The sequence below is a fragment of the Mustela nivalis genome (genome assembly GCF_964662115.1).
Source record: "Mustela nivalis genome assembly, chromosome: 3".
NCBI classification, from domain to species: domain Eukaryota; kingdom Metazoa; phylum Chordata; class Mammalia; order Carnivora; family Mustelidae; genus Mustela; species Mustela nivalis.
In genome coordinates, this window is record NC_139022.1 from 77729815 (window position 1) to 77752308 (window position 22494).

A 22494-nucleotide genomic window follows, 5' to 3' on the forward strand; every position below is an offset into this window, starting at 1 on the left:
TGATAACATTTCGATTTTGGTTTAATTACTATTAAAATTATCTCAATGTATGTTAATGTAGTACATTCAGAAATTGACTTTGGAAATCTTATTACAGTGTAAAAGCTACTATAATAAGTTGCTGCCTTACATAAATAAATAAATGACCAATATTACTAGAGGCTATAAGCAGCATGGGGAAAAAAATGAAAGGAGTCTTTTATCCTAGTTTTTAGAGGGCATCAGCAGCTTGCTTTTATGAAAAAGTAACAGCTAAATGCACTGCAAATAATTTGCAGTAATCCAGTTCAGTGATTCATGTGTCTGCTTTAATGGGTCATAATTCAGGGTAAAGTAACTGAGTGCAGTCAGAGTGCAGACACTGCTTATGCCAGGGACAGTATCTCTTCATAAAACACACCTCAGGAGAAGCAGTTTGCCAGCCCCCTAATACTCTCTGATGTTTTGATGTCCTGCATATTTTTCCGATTAAGTTTTGAGTGCCATGTTTTTAGTTGTATTTCCACATTCATTATTCTCACGTAGACCCTTCAGCGGGTTTGCCATATATGATTATTTTTTTAATGATGCCTTTCTTTCCACTTCAGCAGTTTAATAATCTAGCACATGGCTGCTTCTCAGTACTCAGCATTCACCTCCCCAATACTGAAGAGGACATGTGCTTTGGCTTCAAAATTCCATTTGCAGCGTTAGAAATGCATATTCCCTACGGAACAACATTTGTTTGACATAACCATTCATTTTTATTACCTCTTTAAATATGTTTATCCAGAGTTATCAATAATCATAAATAACTGTATTCTCATCTTGTTCTGTTTTTTTCCAACAGACAAAATTGCTTACCCAGTACATATTAAATCTCGGCAAGTATGATCAAAACTACGACATCAGAGACCGTACAAGATTTATTAGGCAGCTTATTGTTCCGAATGAGAAGAGTGGAGCTCTGAGTAAATATGCCAAAAAAATATTCCTAGCACAAAAACCTGCACCACTACTTGAATCTCCTTTTAAAGGTATTATCAGAATATAACTGCAAAATGTATTACCTAAAAAATTATGACAATATGCCCCATTTCTAATACATTTAAAATTTATCTGTTAAAAAATGTAAGTGATTAACCTATATAGCTTTTTACTCCATGTTTTCTCTAGAACAACCTTTATATTAAGGTTTATATCTTTGCATGCTTTATTTACCTAAATAATTTCATTCTTTTGATTTTATTCTTACTAAGCAGTTTAGCTGAATAATAGATTAAAGCTGTGTTGTTCTACTAGACATTGACTTCATTTCTATTTTAAATAGCTTTATTTAATAAGGAATCTAATTTTTACCTTAATGGTGAGTTGTTACTAATTAAATATTCTTTGTATACTAACAAAACTTTTCTAGGAAGGATTATTTCATAAAAATATCCCTTTATGTATATATTTGTTTTTCAAAGATGGAAGTTGACTTATTTTTCCCAGCTTTTTAGAAAGAGTAATTATTTTATCAGTTTAACAAGTAGCCATTAAAATTAGAATCAAGCAGTTATATACCCTGGTTTTCATATTGTTTCTTATTTAATTGCTGGTGATAAAAAGCAGTTCAGTTTTGTAGAAAAACTATTAAAATTCTGGATGTGTTTGTGCTAAGACATGTATATGGATTGTTTAACTGTGCTGTCATTCTTAATATTCACAGTAAAGTAATTTTTAGAGAAGCTACATTTCAGAGCAACACCTCTAAACACACTGACTGATTAGCTTTTTTATTGACCATTATGGGAGAGATTATTGTAATCTATGGACTGAAATCAGTTTTTTGACCTATGAAGAGCTTCCTAGTTTATATTTATTCCTTGACATTTGAGGTAATATGCCAATTACCTTGAGCTCTGATTAGGATTGTTCTCTGTTAGATACAGCTCATATTGTTTATTTTATATTTTCCTCTATTTTAATAGATAGGGATCATTTCCAGCTAGGCACTTTATCTCATACTCTCAACACTAAAGCTAACGGGTACCTGGAATTATCTAATTGGCCAGAGGTGGCGCCGGACCCATCAGTTCGAAACGTAGAAATAATAGAGTTGGTAAGTTGACCTTTCTGAAATTAATTTTGTCAAGCAGTGGGAGATTCTAGAATAACTATTGTTTTATATAAAAGCTTTTTTGGGGGGTTGAAATTGAAAATTGTTCTGGTATTTCTAAATGTAATGTGTTAGATATATCTTGCTGTTATGGGAACTGAATATTGTAGTATTCCTGTGTCATTGTACATGTTCTGTTGCTTTTTTCGAGGAAATAGAGAATCGAATTCTCCTCATCAGTGCCACCCACATTTTTGGTATTGCATTTTTAGCCGTGTAGGTTCAATTTCTAAGGTATTTAGTGTCATTGGATTGTGCTTTTTCTAGTTTGTTTAGAGATTCGTAAGCTTTTTGCCAATATTTTTCTAAATGATTTTTGGTGTTCTCTTCCAGAAAAACTATACAAAGTGTTCTTCTGAATTTTCTGATGAAAATCTTTTAAGTGAAGTCTAAACATAAATAGGTTGCATTGTGTACAAAAATGTTCTTAAACAAGGTCATAACTAAAATGAATAATATGTTGCTTTCACATTAAAAAAAAAACTCTCTAAATAAATATTCTTTTCCTAGACCTTAAAAAAAAATTGCTGGCTACCAAAATAAAAGAATTAATGTTATTTTCTAATATTTTTCTCTCTTCTATGAACAAGAAAAGTAAAGGGAAGGGTCTTTTTATTGTCTTTAGCAATTGACTATGTGAATATATCCAAAACTTTTTAAAGTAGAATTAATAAAAAAGAACAACTAGGTATTACATTTTGGGTGATTTTCTAATAGAAAAAATGTATTGAACCACTAATTCCTCTGGGAAAGTCAGTTAACCTCCTTGCCAATTAAATTTTCTGTATAAAATGGAAGAAAATCTTTATTACTTAAAATAGAAGTTTCTATAATGGGCCCAGCCATGTAATTTGGACCTTTGAGAAATGTGTTTCTCTTAACTATTCAAATTTATCCTGGCTTTGAAGCATGGCCAGGAACAATAATAACTCTTATTGCCTCCATTTAGCAAACCCTGGTAGTAGTGTACTTTGATAATGCTTTACATACATTATCTTCCTTAAACCTCATAGTAATTATAAATGATGGTTATTTTATTCCCATTTTACAGATGAGGCAACAGGGTTCAGAGAACTTAAGTTGTCCAACCTCTTTGGACAAGTTAGTTAGTAAGCTAGTTAGTAAGTGATGAACTGGGATTCCAACCCAATTCAGAGTCCCTTGTTTGTGCTGTTAACTGAATTTTATTATATAACATGAGGAGAGGAAGCTTGGGCTTGTTTGCAGATGTGTGCTATTCTTAGTACTTAGCACTGTCATTTTTATGTTGTGACAAATTCTATTTAGAGGTGATTTAAAGAAATGTAAAATTTAATAAAACTAATTGTATATCCATTCTTCCTTGACACTACATTTGTTGATTTTCACTCAGACCTACATACCCTTAAGTACTCTTCATTCAAAGATTGGCTTATTTGTGCAACTTTGTTTTGGATGCTAGCATATAAAGAAATGTTCTTTGATATGATTCTTTCCATAGATTTAATCTCTCTCCTAATTTCTTACTATGCCTGCTCATCGTTTTTATGGTCTTTTCCTTTTCCACTATTGGGTATATAGTATTTTGGCACACATACAAACATCCTTTTATCCTCTCCCCACTTCTCCCCTATCCTTCCTCCTTGCTGCCCCATTCTGCCAAAATAAAAATAAATATAGTTTATCTTCCCAGAAATTGATAGCAATGCTATGCAATTTAATTTGGTTTCAGCAGTATCCTTGTATTGGCTGATGGATTGGTTGGTTGACTGGCTTCTTCCATTGTCTTGTGCTCTTCTAAGCATAACTACCTTATAGGGACAATACTTAAATAACCTATTTTCTTATGTTCATTTCACCTATCCAGTTCAACAGAGACAAATTGATTTCTTTTTCATTTTGCTGACTGCATTCTAAAAATTAATAATTGGTGACTTATTATGGAGAATAATTAAAACTAATGGAATGGGTTAAAGAAAACTGTCACTATCCATTGATACTATACAAAAACATTTTTAATCTACTGGTCTCTAGATATTTTGGCTTAAAATTATACTGTAAGAGATATAATTAGTTTTAAAAAATACATCGTTTTAATATCAAATGCAGCTGCAGTAGTGCAGAAAGTAGTGTTCCTTATAGTCTTTCCTGCCTTTAACTCTTCCACCCATCCTACAAAATCACATCAATATATTTCATGCACGTAATACACTGTGTTATCCTAGTTTTACCATAAAGTGATCTTACCAGGGTCGCATCTCATTATTATGAAATATAACCTTAGTTAAGGAAAATGCCTAGGTTTAGGTTATCTGATAGGGAACCTGGTTAGATTGACAGTAGAAGTCACTTAGGATTGCACACTACCATTTCCAGGATATTGGATGTAACATATATTTATATTATACCAGTAAGTTTTGAAAGTCCTTTAGAATTTTTTTTTGCCTAGTTCTAGAAAATCCTGCCCTCTTAGAGGAAGACTGTCTTTTTGTACATGAAATGTATTTTGCTTTATAAAACACATCTACTTTTGATATTTTATTCCTCCAAGGACCTTTCAAATTAGTCCTTCACTGTTCTCTTCCTCTGTTATTTCTTTTGCTTAGAAATGATAGAACTATCATAATCATAAAGGACCATTAAAAAAGTTAAAATTGTTTTTATTGTTTAAAACCTAAAACTCAGTCATATCAAGATAATTTGCTCCTTTGGGCATGGAAGCGTTAATTTTCCTTATTTGTTGATTTGGTCTTATCCTGAAAGCCATCTAATTAAGTAATTCCCCACCCCCCCCAAACATTGATCTGGCACACTTTTTACCATGCTTCAGAAAAATATGTGTAAGGATTTAAGAAAAAATATGAACTGCTGTGTTTACCAAATATAGGAGAACTTTGTTTATAGAACAGTACTTTATTCATATTTGGAAGACAGAGCATTTTACATAAAAAGAAAATAGTACTCCTGACCTTATGTATCTTATTCAAATATATTCAAGGAATTTTTACTCATTTTTCTATTATTGTCCATTTAGTAATTTCCAAGTTATTGAAGCTTATCTTTTTAAGCAACATACTTTAAGCCTGAAGGCCCTCTAGATCAGGGTTTACAATCCTAGCTGCATATTATAATCACATGGAAACCTGTGTGAGACTTGCAGCAAACCATTTAAATCAGAATCTTAGGAGGTAAATCTCAGGTATCAGCTTTTTAGTATATTTTTTCTTTGTATTAACATTTTAAGAAATATTCTCAGATGATTCTAATGTGTGTCCACTGTTGAGAACCATTCTTAAACCTCTGTCATATAGTCTTACAGACAGGCACATAGTAGAAACTCAATTGAAAGTTTGATAAATAAATGAGTCTTAACCATTTTGACCTCTTAAAAAATACAGGCTGCCCTACCCTTTAACAGAGAGTATATGTAAGATGATTTAATTTTTTCTGGGTTAATTAAAGTCACAATTATGAAAATAATGTATTTTACTTTAATGCAGTATATTAGAGTCTTTAAGGAGCTATTCACACAACTAATCATTTTTGTGCCAGACACTTTTGAGATATATCTGTGTACAAAGTATTCAAATATCCCCGCTGTGTGGAAGCTGATGTTGTAGCAGGGATAGACTGGCAATAAAAATAAATATGTAAATTGTATAGTATGTTGGAAGTATAAGTGTGTGATGACCAAAAAAAAAGAAGAAGAAGAATAGAGCAAAGTAAGATTATAAGTGCCAGGTATGTGAGGTTGGAATTTTAAATAGAGTCTCTCTGAGGTGACTTTTGTGCAGGACTTGAATGAAGTGAGGGAGTGAGCCATGTAGTTACCTGGGAGAGAGGCTTGGAAGGGCAGTCAGGTGGGGAAAGGGCCTGCAGGGGAGCATGCCTGAAGTGTGTAAAGGAACAGTTAGGAGGCACTTGTGCAGAGTGGGCCAGAGGGAGAGCAGCAGCAAGAGGTCTGAAAGGCAGGGAAGGTCTGGTTCGGTAGGGTGAGTAGATTATTCTAAGGACTGGCTTTTTCTGAGTGAAATGGGGAGCTGTGGCAAGCTTTCAAACCCAAGAGAGCCTTGATCAGACTTCAGTTTTAATTCAGTCATTTTAGCTGCTATGTGGAGCAAACTTGGAGTTGGGGCATGGGGTTATGAATAGAAGCAAAATAAGCAGTTGCAGAATTCTGAATGAGATGACCCTGACTGATGGTAAAGGATCGATATGGCTAAACCTTTTTTGGGGGGATTAGATGTTTAGAATATGAAGGAAAGAGAGAAGTTAAAGCTTACCCCAAGGGTTTGGATCCTTGAGATGGTTAGAGTTGATTGCCGGCACTTTATTCAGGGTTGTTTTTTGTTTGTTTTGTTTTTTGTTTTCTTTTTTAACCTCAGTATTTAGCTATGATCTTGAATTTCTTGTTGCTGTTACTGTGTCTGCCTCTAACTGCCTTCACCTCCTCTACAGCATATTTAGTTCAAATCTCCTGCGGACCAGCAATTTCAAAAGTGTTTAAAACTATATATAAAATAAGAGTGTTGATTTAACAGAATGTGGTCTAAGTGAAATTTGACTACTTCTACCTAGGAGTAAAGGGGAATCAGCCTTAATGCCAGGTCTTCTAATAGTTGCCTTCTCTTTTTGAGACCTGCAACTTTCTTTTGGATTCACATTGTATTTTGAATGATTGTTTGCCAGAAGACTGAACCCCTTAATGAGAATTCATTTGAATTTACAGTTTCCTTTTTTTTTTAAACAGGCAAAAGAATGGACTCCAGCTGGAAAAACAAAGAAAGACAATGCTGCTAAGAAATTTTATTCTGAATCTGAGGAGGAAGAGGACTCTTCTGATAGTAGCAGTGACAGTGGTGGGGTTTTTAATTCATTGAAAAATCTTTGCTCACTGCAGTTTATATGCTATACTTCTAACAAAACAATAAGGCCTACTATATAATATTCACCAAGTGGGTTTATACTATTATGATAATGCCTTTCATTTACATATCATTGTATAGTTTTCAAAGTAATTTCTAATCATTTCTCGTTTGACTTTGCCTCTTGAACACCTAGCTAGGAAAGTTAAGAGTTGAAACAGAAACTCATGCTTTTCTGAATTCTAACCCACCCTGCCCATAATATTCATAGCATATTGAAAAACATGATTTTATATTTGATAAGCCTTTAGTGGGGACTTTAAAAGCAACTCTGTTCTGTAAAAATGTAACATTTATTTTAACGATTGAGCAATCTGATCTTTATCCATTTTATACTTTTATTTCTACCTTTATTTTTTATTTTTATTTTTTAAAAAGATTTTATTTATTTATATGACAGACAGAGATTACAAGCAGGCAGAGAGGCAGGCAGAGAGAGAGGAGGAAAGCAGGCTCCCCACTGAGCAGAGAGTTCGATGTGGGGCTAGATTCCAGGACCCTGAGATCATGACCTGAGCTGAAGGCAGAGGCTTTAACCCACTGAGCCACCCAGGCGCCTGCCTCCCCTCTTTTTAAAAAGATTTTATTTATTTATTTGACAGAGATATTTCTACCTTTAATTGAACCTGTATAGACTAAAGCTAAAATTAATAAATCACTTGTGTATTATAAAGAATCAAAGAGCTGAAACAATTAGGACAACTGTATACAATGAAAAGAATGCTAAATAGGAAGGATTTAGAAGTGCTGCATTTTAGTTATGCCAACTGAATAAGGTACTTACTTTCTCTGTCTCTGTTAAATGAAGAGGTAAAGTTAGATAGATGCTTTTAAAGACCTCTAGTACTAAAATTCTGTGAACAATTTGCATAATGAAAAATATATTGGAGTTATTTTCCAACACTCTTTTAACAGTTAACCTAAGAAATCTATCTGACCCAAGATCAAATGACACCTTTTTCTTCTATTACCTTTTTCCTTGGAGAAACTAGAGCTCTGCACTATTACTTGCTCATGCATTACCTTACTCTAAGGTAATACATTCACTTTTTCCTCAGCTTCTCCTATCAAAATCTTTGTTTCCTGTAACTGATAAATTATTTGTGATGCATCACGTTCTGAAATGATAAGTTGAAAATGGAGAATATACTTCGGTGTAGAGTGTTAATTCTAAAAAACAGATTTCAGGAATGATGTAGATCATTAAGAAAGATCTGTTGTATAGTTAAAAGCATACCATATGGATATTTGTCTACATCACCTTTATTCATAAGCTCATGCCTGTTCATAGGCTAACATTTTAAAATACATATTGGCAATATTCTAGTAAGACTTCTTATGGGTTAATCTGAGCATGTGGCGGGAGTTCCACTCTAGCTACTGGAGGAAAAGGGTAACTTTTTCATTAGAAATTATGAGATTATTTTCCCAGTCAGTAAGTCTTCTAGAAGATAAACAAATTTCCTCAAGGATTTTACTAACTTTGACATAAAATTAATACTGAATAAAAATTTATTCACTTAAAAAAAAAAGTTTGGGAGGAGGGATTTTACTAACTTGAAAGTTTTAAGTAGTAGGTCTTAAAGTGAGCTGAACCAAGACTTTTGTTGAATTCCCATATAATTAACATGAGAGAGTAACTTAGGTGCTATAATTTTTTTTTCCTTATTTATGGGATAAGTCACTTATCTGAGTATATATATATGTGTATATATATATATACACACACACACGTGTGTGTATATACACACATGTGTATAACTTTCATATCATAGCAAATTTAAAATATCCTACTCAACAGTTTTATAAAATTTGGATAAGGTAAATTTTTCCCTGCCTGCTACATTAGGTAAGGCATTCATAACATCAGTTATGAATGCCTTACCTAATGTAGCAGGCAGTGTTGTGTCTTCATCACCTTTACATGTTTCAAATTCTTAATCTTCACAACAGCTAGGTAATCCTAGCTTTTCACTTTGTGATACATAAATAAATCCTCATAAAGTAGATACTGTTTACCTGTTAGATGTTTCTGGCTAAGAGCACTTCATCAGATAGATAATAGATGAGGGCAACAGTTTGTCCTTTTATTTAGGCTAGTGCTTTGCACCTATAATCATTTCATATAGTAAAAAATTATGCTTCATATTTAAAATACACATGAATTATATGTATCACTTCTGGGAAGAGTTCTAGTATGCCTTAAGTTATACATAAAACATTTAAATGTATAGCTTCATAGGATAATTTTATGAACTCTTTGACCTGTGGAAAACTCCTACACTAGTTAAAATAAGTAATTGCTTTTTAATTAGTAATTTTGCTTTTTGCTTTTGAATTGAGAAAATTTTAGATGATTCAAATGGCTCATTCCCATCTCAAAATTTACACCTAATAAGATTCAACTCTTGCTTTCTCTCAATAAAATTTCTCACTACCAGAAGAATTAAAAATTATTTCATCATCCTTACATCATTCCTTTAAAAAAAGGAAGTTACTGCTATAACTAGATACTTAAGGATTTGAAAAGCAAGATTCTCTCAAATTTGGTTTACTTGGTTCATCTTTGCTCTACCCTACTCACTGTTAAGTGTGTTCTCTGTCCTTTGGTGTTCCCCACATTCACTCACACTTGCTTCAGGAATGCGGAGGTGGGGGGACTGAATGACAGGAGTATGGAGATGGAGTGTTGTACAAGTGAGGTCCAGTAAACTAATATTCAACATCTGGTTTCATTTCTGATGAATATTGACAGTTACTTGGGTCCTTATGTCTAGTTAAATAGCTATGATCAAGGGGCATCTGGTTTTATTTTTTCAGAGAGTGAATCTGAAAGTGCAAGTGGAGAACAAGACGAGGATGGAGGAAGTAGTGATGACAGCAGTGAGGACTCTTCCAGTGAGCATAGGAGTGACAGTGAAAGTGCATCAGAAGTAGGAGACAAAAGAACAGCCAAGAGGAACTCCAAAAGCAATGGGAAAAGGTAATATTTTGTCAGAATTTCCTTCAAAAAACATTCTGTGGCATTTTCCCCCAGGATACCATTTCCCTTCAATACATAAAGTGAGTGAGAAAAGAAGTGTATTTTTTCCCAGACACTGAATCTTGTAAAGTTAATTAGAACAGTAGTTCACATTATTCTGCTACTTATTATACTTAGTTTTCATTTTGAACTTGAACAAATCTTGGGGTTACATTTTGAAAATTGGTATAACCTTGGAAGGCTGAGTTAAGTGATCAAGAAGTAGGTATGAAACACTTAATTACCTTCTGTAGCAATTTTGCTGAGGACTAAAATTAAATCCTTCAACACTTTGCCATTATGTAACTAAGACAATTGATTTTTCTAAATAATGTTATAGTAAAAAGATTATGATCCAAATATTAGAGTCAAGGGCTGTGAAGGAAGACGGTCATAAGATATTTAAGTGTTAGCGCTTTTTAAGATCTCCCATTATCAACATTATCGTGTATTAAAATGTCATTAAAATTTTGAGTAATTGGGGCTAATACCTTGGATTGTATGAGTCTGTTTTCCCCATTGCTGTCAGCGAGTGGCCTCTGCAGGCATGATGGCCCTTTCCCTGGGAGCCTGCTGCCCGCTCACTTGATGAGCTTGCAGCCCAGCTCAGTCGTGGCTGACAGCACTGATTGGGGCGCAGTACGCTCTCTGCTCCTTTTATTACAGACAGTAATTAAAGCAGCTCGCCCTGCCACTTCCATAACAAACACAGCATAATGCCCTAATTATGACTTTATTAATTTAAGTCAGGATTTAATGATTTTAAAAGTGATTTATATTGTTTTTCCTGTTCAGAACAAATGAAATCTGTAGGTTAAATTAATACAGGCTTTTCATCATTGCAAAGTTAAAAAGCTAGTTACCAGTAAATTCTTTTCATTAGATTAACATCTGAAACTCTAAGCAGTAAGGTAAACAGTAATTACCCATCAAAATTGAGTGCTGCATAACAAAATAACACTTTTACCTTTAAAATTTTATCTTAAAATCTGTAAGTTAAATGTATGCAGAATCATTCACTTGTTGCAGCAAAGGATTTACTTGGTTTGTAATATCCTTTCCTTTGAGAGAAATTTTGTACTTCTGGATTAATATCAGAATATCTATGATGATGTAGTTTATAAGAAGTATCTTATTTCCAGGAAGGGAAAATTTTGTTCAGTGCACTCAGTATTTTCCAAATAGCAAAAGTCAATATGTTAGAAATTTTTAATCGTGTATTTATATTACTTTCATTGTGTGTTTTTTCCTTCAGAAATGGAGTTTTCTTTTTGCCTGTGTTTTAATTTAAAAGAATTGTTTATTATACCAGCGGGGATCTTGAATACATTGAAAACATTGCATTTTTAAGTACATGTTTTAACCATTGAATTGGGGATAATAAATTGCTATTTTTTGCTACAGGGAAAAAAAACACATATTTTTTAGGCATTGAATATAATTACATGTGCTCAGAGATGTTACCATGACTTCATTTTTAATAAACAGCAATCGTATTTCCTCCACAAAAATCAATTCAAGGAAATATCGATTCTTCCCTTGTCTCTCCTCTCTCTCCCACCATGTTTTTCTGCCTGTCTCTTAGAATTGTTTTTGAACTTTGCTAGTGTAGCTTTATGGTAAGTTTTATTAAAAGCTTCTATTTTTAAGTAATCACTACACCCAACATGAAGCTTGAATGTACAACCCTGAGATCAAGAGTCGCGTGCTCTTCCCACTGAGCCAGCCAGGTGCTCCTGAGTGGTAGTTTTTTAAAGCTAAGGAGCTTTAAGTTTCTTTAAAACCACCCTTAGTAGTTTTAGCTATGATTAAATTTGAGTTTACAGTCCAAAGTTTTCATTTGAAGGAAGCTACATGCTGTAGTAGGGGAAACATGGTGTTTAGAATAAGACAAACTGAGTTCAAGTTCCAGTTCTGCCGCTCCAGGCAATGTGTCCTTGAGCAAGTTACTTAAGTTTCCTGAGTATTATAGAATAATACACCCACTAAGAACATGTTGAAATACCTAAATTAGTTAATTGGTATGATGTTTCTAAAACTTCCTGGCAGAGGGTTTTTTTTTTTTGTTTTTTTTTTTTTTTTAAAGTATACACACGGGAAGAGAACTAGACCTTCAGTTTTGAGAAAATGTAGAAGACCATAATATATGTCTCTTTGAGAAGAGACCTTTGGGCTACTCAGATGTTATTCTTTCTCCATGGAGAACTACCTCCCTACCCAAGACTGTCTCTACACCTTGCGTTATTCCTATTTCTCAGCTTACGTGTTTCTTCCTCTAGGAAGCATTCCCTATTTTGGTTCACTTTGTTTAGATGATCTCTGATGACATTATGCTTTATTACTTATTACTTACCATACTTTTTTTTGTCTTCGCCATCTTCTCTGTATTCCCCAGTGCAGTGTAGACTCTGTAAGGGAGACAGACAGATCATCTGTATCTTATTAAACATTGTTATCCTAGCACTAACATACTGCCAACACATGGTGAGTGGTCAATTAATATTTTTAGATGAGTGAGTGAGTGAACAGATGAGGAGTAGCATCAGCATCTAGGTTTGATCATTTGTTTTTTTTTCTTTTTCTTTTTTTTTTTTTTTTTCAGTTTTCTTGGTTTAATTTTTTCCAATATTTTTATTTTTTTAATTTAAATTCAATTAGCATATAGTGTGTTATTAGGTTCAGAGGTAGAATTCAGTGATTCATCAGTCCTTCATAATACCCAGTGCTCATTTTATCACATTCCCTCCTTAATGTCCATCACCCAGATACCCCATCTCTCCTCCCCTCCAGCAACCCTCAGTTTGTTTTCTATGATTAAGAGTCTGTTATGATTTGTCTCCCTCTCTGATTTCATCTTGTTTTATTTTTCTCTTTCTTCCTCCTGATCCACTGTTTTGTTTCTTAAATTCCACATATGACTGAAATCATATAATTTTCTTTCTCTGATTGACTTATTTCACTTCATATGATACCCTCTACTTCTATCCATGATGTTGTAAATGACAAGATTTCATCTTTTTAATGGCTGAGTAGTATTCCATTGTACATATATATATCGTATGTGTGTATATATATATGTACAGATACACACACACATATATATATACACACACTACATTTGTATCTTTGGGGTGAATACCGAGTAGTGCAGTGGCTGGGTCATAGAGTAACTCTATTTTCAACTTTTTGAGGACTCTCCGTATTCTTTTCCAGAGTGGCTTGCATTCCCACCAACAGTGTAGGAAGGTTCCCCTTTCTCTGCATCCTCACTGTTATTTCCTGACTTGCTAGTTTTAGCCATTCTGACTAGTGTGAGGTGGTATCTCATTGAGATTTTCATTTGTATTTCTCTATTGCCTAGTGAGGTTGAGCATTTTTTCATGTGTCTATTGGCCATTTGTGTGTCTTCTTTGAAGAAATGTCTTTTCATGTTTTCAGCCCATTTCTTTATTAGATTATTTGTTCTTTGAGTGTTGAGTTTGTAAGGTTTTTTAGATTTTTGGATACTAGCCGTTTATCTGATATGTTATTTGCAAATATCTTTTCCCATTCTGTCTGTTGTCTTCTGGTTTTGTGCAAAAGCTATCTTGATGAATCAGTAGTTCATTTTTGCTTTTGTTTCCCTTGCCTTTGGAAATATGCCTAGCAAGAAGTTGCTGTGGCTGAAGTCACAGAGGTTCCTGCCTGAGCTCTCCTCCAGGATTTTAATGGATTCCTGCTTCCATTTTGAGTTTGTTTTGTGTGTGGTATATGGAAATGGTCTAGTTTCATTCTTCTACATGTGGCCGTCCAATTTTCCCAATGCCATTTGTTGAAGAGACTGTCTTATTTCCACTGGATATTCTTTCCTACTTTGTCAAAGATTAGTTACCATAGAGTTAGGGAGAATTCCTTTGGGAAGCCATCTGGCCCTGAACTCTTGTTTGTTAGGAGATTTTTGATTACTGCTTCGATTTCCTTACTGGTTGTGGGTCTCTTTAGATGTTCTATTTCTTCCTGGTTCCATTGTGTGTATACATCTTTAGGCATGCACTGTTTCTTCCAGATTGCCTAATTTCTTGGCGTATAGTTGCTCATAATATATTCTTATAAATGTTTGTATTTCTTCAGTGTTGGTTGTGATCTCTCCTCTTATTCATGATTTTATTTATTTGGGTCCTTTCTCCTTTCTTTTGGATAAGTCTGTGCAGGGGTTTATCAGTCTTATTAATTCTTTCAGAGAACCAACTCCTAGTTTTGTTGATCCGTTCTACTGTTCTTTTGGTTTCTGTTTCATTTATTTCTGATTTAATCTTTATTAATGCTCTTCTCCTATTGGGTTTAGGCTTTATTTGCTGTTCTTTCTCCAGCTCCTTGAGCTGTAAGCCTAGGTTGTATCTTTGAGACCTTTCTTTTTTCTTGAGAAAGGCTTGTATTGCTATATACTTCCTCTTAGATCTGCCTTTGCTGCATCCCAAAGGTTCTGAACAGTGTGTTTTCATTTTCATTTGTTTCCATGAATTTTTAAAATTCTTCTTTAATTTTCTGATTGACCTATTCATTCCAAAAGTATCCAGGATACTCTTTAGCTTCCTTGTATTTGAATTCTTACCAAATTTCCTCTTGTGGTTAGTTCCAGTTTTAAAGCATTGTCTGAAAATATGCAAGGAATGATCCCAGTCTTCTGGTACCAGTGGTGACCTGATTTGTGACCCAGTATGTGATCTGTTCTGGAGAGCATTCCATGTGTACTCAAGAAGAATGTGTATTCTTTTGCTTTAGGATAGAATGCTCTGAATATATCTGAGAAGTCCATATGATCCAGTGTGTTATTCAAAGCCCTTGTTTCCTTATTGATCTTCTCCTTAGATGATTTGTCCGTTGCAGTGAGTGGGGTGTTAAAATCCCCTACTATGATTGTATTATTATCGACGTGTTTGAGTCTGTTATAAATCAATGTATATAATTGACTGCTCCCATGTTGGGGGCATACATATTTACAATAGTTAGATCCCCTTGTTGGATAGATCCTTTAATTATGATATCGTGTCCTTATGTCTTATTACAGTCTTTAGTTTAAAATCTAATTTGCCTAATGCATTAGATGTTAATAAAAATTATTTTTGGGGGCGCCTGGGTGGCTCAGTGGGTTGAGCCTCTGCCTTTGGCTCGGGTCATGATCTCAGGGTCCTGGGATCGAGTCCCGTATCGGGCTCTCTGCTTGGCAGGGAGCCTGCTTCCTCCTCTCTCTCTCTGCCTGCTTCTCTGCCTACTTATAATCTCGCTCTGTCAAATAAATAAATAAAAAATCTTAAAAAAAAAAGATAATTTTTTGAAAAAAGGACTGAAGTGCTGTTCATAATGGAGGTTCACTCCAGCTGACTCACAAGCCTGGTGCCTACTTTGAAATCTTTCAGTCACTACTTCTGTGTCAATTAAATAAAAATTTTAAAAGAAAACATAAAATAAAATAAAATCTAATTTGTCTGATATAAGGATTTCCACCCCAGCTTTCTTTTAATTTCCATTAGCATGATACATGGTTTTCTGCCTCCTCACTTTAAATCTGGAGGTGTCTTTGGGTCTAAAATGAGTCTCCTGAAGACAGCATATCGATTGGTCTTGCTTTTTTTAATCCAACCTGATACCTGTGTCTTTTGATTGGGGCATTTAGCCCATTTACATTTGGGCTAACTATTGAAAAGATATGAGTTTAGTGCCACTGTATTGCCCGTAAGGTGACTGTTACTGTATATTGTCTCTGTTCCTTTCTGGTCTTTGTTACTTTTGGGCTCTTTCTTTGCTTACAGGATCCCTTTTAATTTCTTGTAGGGCTGGTTTGGTGATCACAAATTCTTTTCATTTCTGTTTGGCAAGATTTTTATCACTTCCTTTATTTTCAGTGAGATCCTGGCTGAATGAAGTATTCTTGGTTGCATATTTTTCTCATTAGCAAGCTGAATATATAATGTCAGTCCTTTCCGGCCTGCCAGGTCTCTGTGGGTAGGTCTGCTGCCAATTAATGTTTCTAGCCTTTTAGGTTATAGACCTCTTGTCCCCAGCTGCTTTCAGGATTTTCTCTCTGTCTCTCTGAGATTTATAAGTTTCACTATTATATGTCAGGGTATGAACCTGTTTTTATTGATTTTAAGGGGGCTTCTCTGCCTCCTGGACTTGAATGCCCCTTTCCTTCCCCAGATTAGGGAAGTTCTCTATTATAATTTGTTCCGGTATACCTTCTTCCCCTCTCTTTCCTCTTCTTCTGTGATCCCAGTTATTCTAGTATTACTTCACTTTGTGATATCACTTATCTCTAGAAATCTCCAGGTGGTCCACTAGTTCTCTTTTTCATAGCTTCTTAATGTTATTCTCCGTTATTTTGTCTTCTATATCACTAATTCTCTCTTCTGTCTCATTTTAGCAGTTTCAGCCTCCATTTTTTATTGCATCTCATTAATAGTCTTTTTTATTTTGACTTGATTAGATTTTAGTTCTTTTATTTCTCTAGAAAGCGGTTCTCTACTTTCTTGTATGCTTTTTCCAAGCCCAGCTAGTATCTTTATAATCATTATTCCGAACTCTAGTTCAGACATCTTATATCCATACTGACTAGGTCCCTGGCAGTCATTACTGCCTCTTGTTCTCTTTTTTGAAGGGAGTTTTTCCCTCTTGTCATTCTTATAGAAAGTGTTGCTTTTCTATTTTTGTAAAGTTGCAGCTATTCTTTTCTTAGATCTCTGGTTAAGTTGGCAGGTGTTCACAATGATTTAATAGCTATCTAGCTGAATTCCTGGGATCAGACAAAACTAAGGTCTCCTACTCCTCTGCCATCTTGGACTTCTTAATCATTTGGTCATTTTAAAAGTTTATATTTGTTGATTTTATGTTGTTAGTAAGACTTTGCATTACAAGAAATATCTTTTGATCTAGTTAACATTTTCTCATTAATATGTTTACAGGTCACATTTCAGAGCACATGTAAATAATTTTCTTGGACAAAACAACCTATAGAGTGCAAGTCTATTTTAGCAAAAATAGATGTATAAATATTTAAATTTTTGAATGAACATTTAGTATTTTGAGACAGCATTTTAAAATCAGCCTTACATATCTTTGAAGTTGTTACTATTAGCATCTTATATATATTCCTGGTAAATCAAACATGTAATTATTAATTATTTTCTGCTTATATCATTTAGTATCATTTTATAACCTTTTGCATTTGACGTATGTGTGATGTGGTAGTATAAGTGATTTTTAACAGGTTCTGATATATCTGGTATAGATAATACTACCTTTATTTTTTTTTATTAATATATTCTGGAATTTTAAAACCATTTTTATTGTCTTTTACATACTAAAATAATTGAGTACTCAGTGAAATATATTTTTCTAGTAAAGATTCTGATTTATAGACAAACTGGACATATAGCACTAATTTGCCATATATAAAGGATTTTAAAGTTGGTATTTTTAAATCTGTTACTTACAGTGATTCTGAAGATGGGGAGAAGGAAAATGAAAAATCTAAAACTTCAGATTCTTCTAGTGCTGATTCTGGTTCAGAAGAAGAAAGTTCTTCAGGTTCTGAATCAGAATCTGAAAGTGAGTTTGAATCAAGAAAAGTTGCTAAGGTAAGAGATTGCACATTGCTGTAACTAAAAGGAAATATTTTCATAGCCTTTATCCAAAAGAATAAGTACTTTTGAAAATCAGTGTTTTGGGGCTCCCTGAGTGGCTCATTTGGTTGAGCATCTGCCTTTGGCTCAGGTCATGATTCCGGGGTCCTGGGATCAAGCCCCGTGTCCCCGTTTCTTCCTACTTGATGGAGAGTCTGCTTCTTGTGCTCCCTCTACCTCTCCCCCCAACCCTAGCTCATGCTCTCTTTGTCTCTCAAATAAATAAATGAAATCTTAAAAAAAAGAAAAAAGAAAAAGAAAATTAGTATTTTGTTGAAAATCAAGAAATTGAGAAATTCAACCTTGTCACTGACAACTAAAATAAAAACTATCTTTATTCATCCTTTTTTTGTTTTATTAGATAATTGGTTCCTGTTTACCTCAATCCTACAGAGACATTAGAAACTTTTTTTAGGATTGATTTATTTATTAAAAGAGAAAGAGCAAGAGCGTGGCAGGGAGGGGCAGAGAAAAGAATCCCAAACAGAGTCAGCGCTGAGTGCAGAGCCTGACAGGACTAGATCCCACAACCCCAATATCATGTTGGGATCTAAAACCAAGAGTCGGTTGCTCAGCTGACATCCCAGAAACTCTTTTTAACCTTATCTTTTGCCACTGAAATTACAGAGGTCAATATCAGTTACAGCCCTTTTTGTTGTGAGCTAGCATGTGACAGTTTTTTGGAATAAATAAAGGGCTTTTGCAAAAGGGGAAGTAAAAGGAAGTGACAGATAATAATGAGCAAAGTAATATAAATGTATGTACATTATAACAAATTGAGACAAATAATGCTTTTTAAAAATAAGTGTTTGAAAAAAAGTTTTTTAAATGAAAATAAAAATAGGTGTTTGGGTAATAGAATATTTTTAAAGGTTTAATTAAAGGATACAGATATTTAACTAGTTAATAAAAATTAAGTAGCCATCTATTTAAAAACAAATGCAAGAATCACTTATGCAACAGAATGATAATGCTTTCTGATATCATATTAGTAACACTGAAACTTATCTGCCTAGCAGCAAAAAATAAAAGTATAAATTGAAAAAATGTAGTTATTAATATAAAGTTGAGACCTATTGCATATTTTTCTGATCTTTAATTGTTACCCCTTTCCTCTAAATGGGTCCTGGACTTTAAATGCAGTAGTTTTTTTATAAATACACTGTTTATCCCATATGTTGAAAATGTGGTCAAACTTTGCCTTTTAGTGAATTCAGTTTTTTAACCTATTATCTTTTTCATTTATATTTTCTATTAACTTGAAATTCTTTAGAAAGTTATCTGAGTAGCCAAGGATAAAAGTAAATTCATTGAAGTAGATAATTGCCTTCCCCCATCCAGAGATTTATTATGATAGAATAAGCATATTTTTTGTAAAAAAAGAATAGTATATTTAAAAATTGGCTAGTTTTTGTCTTACCTTATTGCAAATATTCTTGTATATAGTGATACCTATTTTAAACAGGAATTTATATTTAAAACTTTATCTGTTTATGTATATAATCTAAGATTTCTATTTTACAAAATTCACATAAAATCTTAGTGATTTTTATGTTTATTACTCTGACCTCCTATACAAATTTATCACATAGTGAGTTTGGTGTTCTCTCATTTGCTACTTACATTAAATAATTTATATCAAATTATTCATTTCCTACTTTTATATTTTAAAATTTAAGATTTTATTTAAAATAAAAGAGATTTAGAAATTGACAATAAGTACAATCCAGAATAAGAAATCAGTGTTTTAGAAAATGAGTAAGCAAGAAATCAATGAATGTCAAGTGGGTAAAATTAAAGTGCATTATTCTTACGAAGTTTTACAGAAGTTGTAAAATTGTAGACTTTAGTGCCTACTTAGTATTAGAAGCAGAGATTTGAGAACCCCATTAAAAAGACACAGAAGTATCCTAGGTTAGCAATTCAGTTTGTTTCTTTGTCAGACACTTTCAATGATTGGTGTCTCTTAATTGAAAATATTTTCCTATAGGACATCAGTATAAAATTTTAAAGTATTGTGGTAAGCTTGAAAAATTTGGATTTTAGTCACATTGTTGATACTTTTATGTCCATGTGTTTTGTGTTCGTGGCTTATTTTCTCCATATTATAATGCCTTTTCTTATCTATAATAGATAGGATTGTTCATTTTAATTTATCACTTGAAATATTCCCTGCCATGGAGCCACCGTAACTATTTTTTACTATTCCTTTCTGAGTGATTTGGACTAAACCGTGCAATTATAAGTATACCAGTTTTCTAATAATGGGCAACTCTGTAACTGTAGAAGTCCTCCTTAGAACAAGTACTGTGGCTTCTGCTCTAGATTATGAGTAATGAAGGCAGATGGTGCCTGCTTTACCTTAATTTAGCATGTCAGTATGTTAGTGCTGAAAATTCATATGCCTTAAAATCTGCAGCCAAACTAAATCTATACTTTCACTGTTTCTCTTCTTTTTCTTTCACTTGGATAGTGTGTTTTGGGGATATTGAGCATGAAAATGAGGCTTCAGAGGTACTTTGAATATATAGCTTTGAAAACAGTTTATTTTATGGTGTCCTATGGGATAGGTATAGTGTTCTACTTTTTGGAAGATAATATCTTTATGCTTCAGTTTCCTCATCTATATAGTAGAAATGCTAATACTTATTCTACTGCTTTCAAGTGCTATTATAAAAATCAAATATGAAAGATCAGTATAAAGCACTATGTAACTATAGAACAGCAAGTGTTAACATTTTTTAACTTGAATGTTAATTCCCTGGGAGACCACCAGTAGTAGAGTGATAGAACACCAGTGCAGTAAGGAACTGAAATTCTTTTTCAACTCTTAATATCTCCTGTGGTTTTCTGACTCTTTTTATACCACTCAAGTTATAAGTTCATGTCCAGGTGTGACTCCTTTCTGCAGAGGACTGAGCTGCCATCTACTATGGGCGTCTCCTGCCTCTCTCTGCTCTCTAATACACAATCTCTGTTTATCCTCCTTTTCCTTTGAATGTAGCTCTAAGTAAGCGATCCCACCTAGCCAAGAAAAAGCCTCACTTATTTGGGACTTGTTGATAATCATCTGCCTCCTTTGCACCTTCAGTCTCTTTCTTCATTAATTAATTTCCTCCTCTGCCAACCATGGCACTCAAGTGCTTTGCCAGCATTTGGGGAGTGGGGAGCAGGGAGGGGGAATACACAGAAATAGAGAGTGTGTGAGAGTGAGAGTTTAGAAAAATATTCTAGATAGTCTTTGTCCACAATCTCTTAACCCAGTTATTTCTTAGTCCCTTTAAAGTTGGTTTCCACTCTTACCACTTCCTACAGATGCTGCTCTCTGAAAAGTCAGCCATGATATTTCCCCAAATCCAGTGAGCTTCTTTTGGTTATTCTTCTTCTTCTTCTTTTTTTTTTTTTTTTTTAAAGATTTTATTTATTTATTTGACAGGCAGAGATTACAAGTAGGCTGAGAGGCAGGCAGAGAGAGAGAAGGAGGAAGCAGGCTCCCTGCCGAGCAGAGAGCCCGATTCGGGGCTCGATCCCAGGACCCTGGGATCATGACCTGAGCCGAAGGCAGAGGCTTTAACCCACTGAGCCACCCAGGCGCCGGTTATTATTCTTCTTGATCTTATGTAACTATTCCCGTACTACTTGAAACTCTTTGCATCCCTTTTCTTCTGACTTCTTTGACCTTTTAATCCTTTTATTGCTTCACTTTTTAACCCCTCTGACATCAAGTGTCAGCGTAGCCCCCAGTTAGTGCTTGATACACAACATTTTATCAAAAACATTAATTGATGTGAATCAATTTATTTTTAGTCTTTTTTCCTATATTTTTTCCTATTGTGAGACTCATTCACTCCTGTGGCTTTAGCTAAAATATTATGTGAAATACTTCTATAAAGACATCTCTAAATCCCTATAATGCCTCCAACTTTTCTTCCTGAATTTAAACCAAAATCTTAGACCTCTTAGGAGCTATTGGTTTCTTAAGTCTGATATAGCCAGAAGAAGAGTTGATCTGCCATTTGATGCTAGCATTCTTTTCTCTTCTCCTGGATCTCCCCAGAATTATCTTTGACCCTTTCTTTATCCTGTATGTTTACGAAGTTACCAAGTCTTAGAGATTCTCTAAGATTCTCTCATATCTGTTTCTTTTTTTCTTACTACCAGCATACTAGATTACCTCTCCATTACCTCAATTCTTAGACCATTGCTGTTGGTCATCCTCAGATCCCCAACCCCAGTACTTGCCAGATTAATGTTAAGGTTACCCATAATGTTATGTCCCGTTATCATCTTAGTTCAATAAAAAATCTATAGGCTAGCATGCCCAAACCTACCTTTTTGGTCTCGATTCCCTTTGTGGTCCCTGTGTTCTAATCCCAGTGGACTGTATATTTGTAGTTCTCTTAACATGCTGTATGCTTTCCCCACTCGAGCAAGTGGAATCTATCTGGTCGCTCCTATTTGAGAATGCATGGAATAAAAAATGTTACTTATGAGAAGGTATTACCCATGTGAATGGTGTAAAGACAATCAAAAGAGGGAGAACCTCTGTTGAATTGTGTTCTTGAGGTGTGTGTCATTCAACACCATGCCCCAGCATAACCATAAAACATGAAACTATATACAGTCATACATTCTGGCATTATGTTTGTTTGTGTTATTGATTAGAAGATGTCCTCATTTTAGATCAGATATTGTCAGTAATGACCAAAGAAAGATTATCTTGTTCAGTGACTTTTTTTAGTTGGGCAGATATATTTTATTAGTAGGTAT

The 22494-nt window shown here is 34.1% G+C and overlaps 1 protein-coding gene across 4 annotated transcripts in view; it reads left to right on the forward strand.

Annotated features, from left to right (window-relative positions):
- Window positions 1-22494, forward strand: part of AP3B1 (adaptor related protein complex 3 subunit beta 1) — a 344581-nt gene that overhangs the window by 230635 nt on the left and 91452 nt on the right. For all 4 annotated transcript variants that reach the window (XM_082724772.1, XM_082724770.1, XM_082724771.1 and 1 more), the window contains 5 exons: window positions 830-1016; window positions 1953-2083; window positions 6870-6978; window positions 9865-10027; window positions 17538-17679. In XM_082724772.1, the coding sequence (XP_082580898.1) occupies window positions 830-1016; window positions 1953-2083; window positions 6870-6978; window positions 9865-10027; window positions 17538-17679 (732 nt within the window). The remainder of the gene's footprint in view (window positions 1-829; window positions 1017-1952; window positions 2084-6869; window positions 6979-9864; window positions 10028-17537; window positions 17680-22494) is intronic.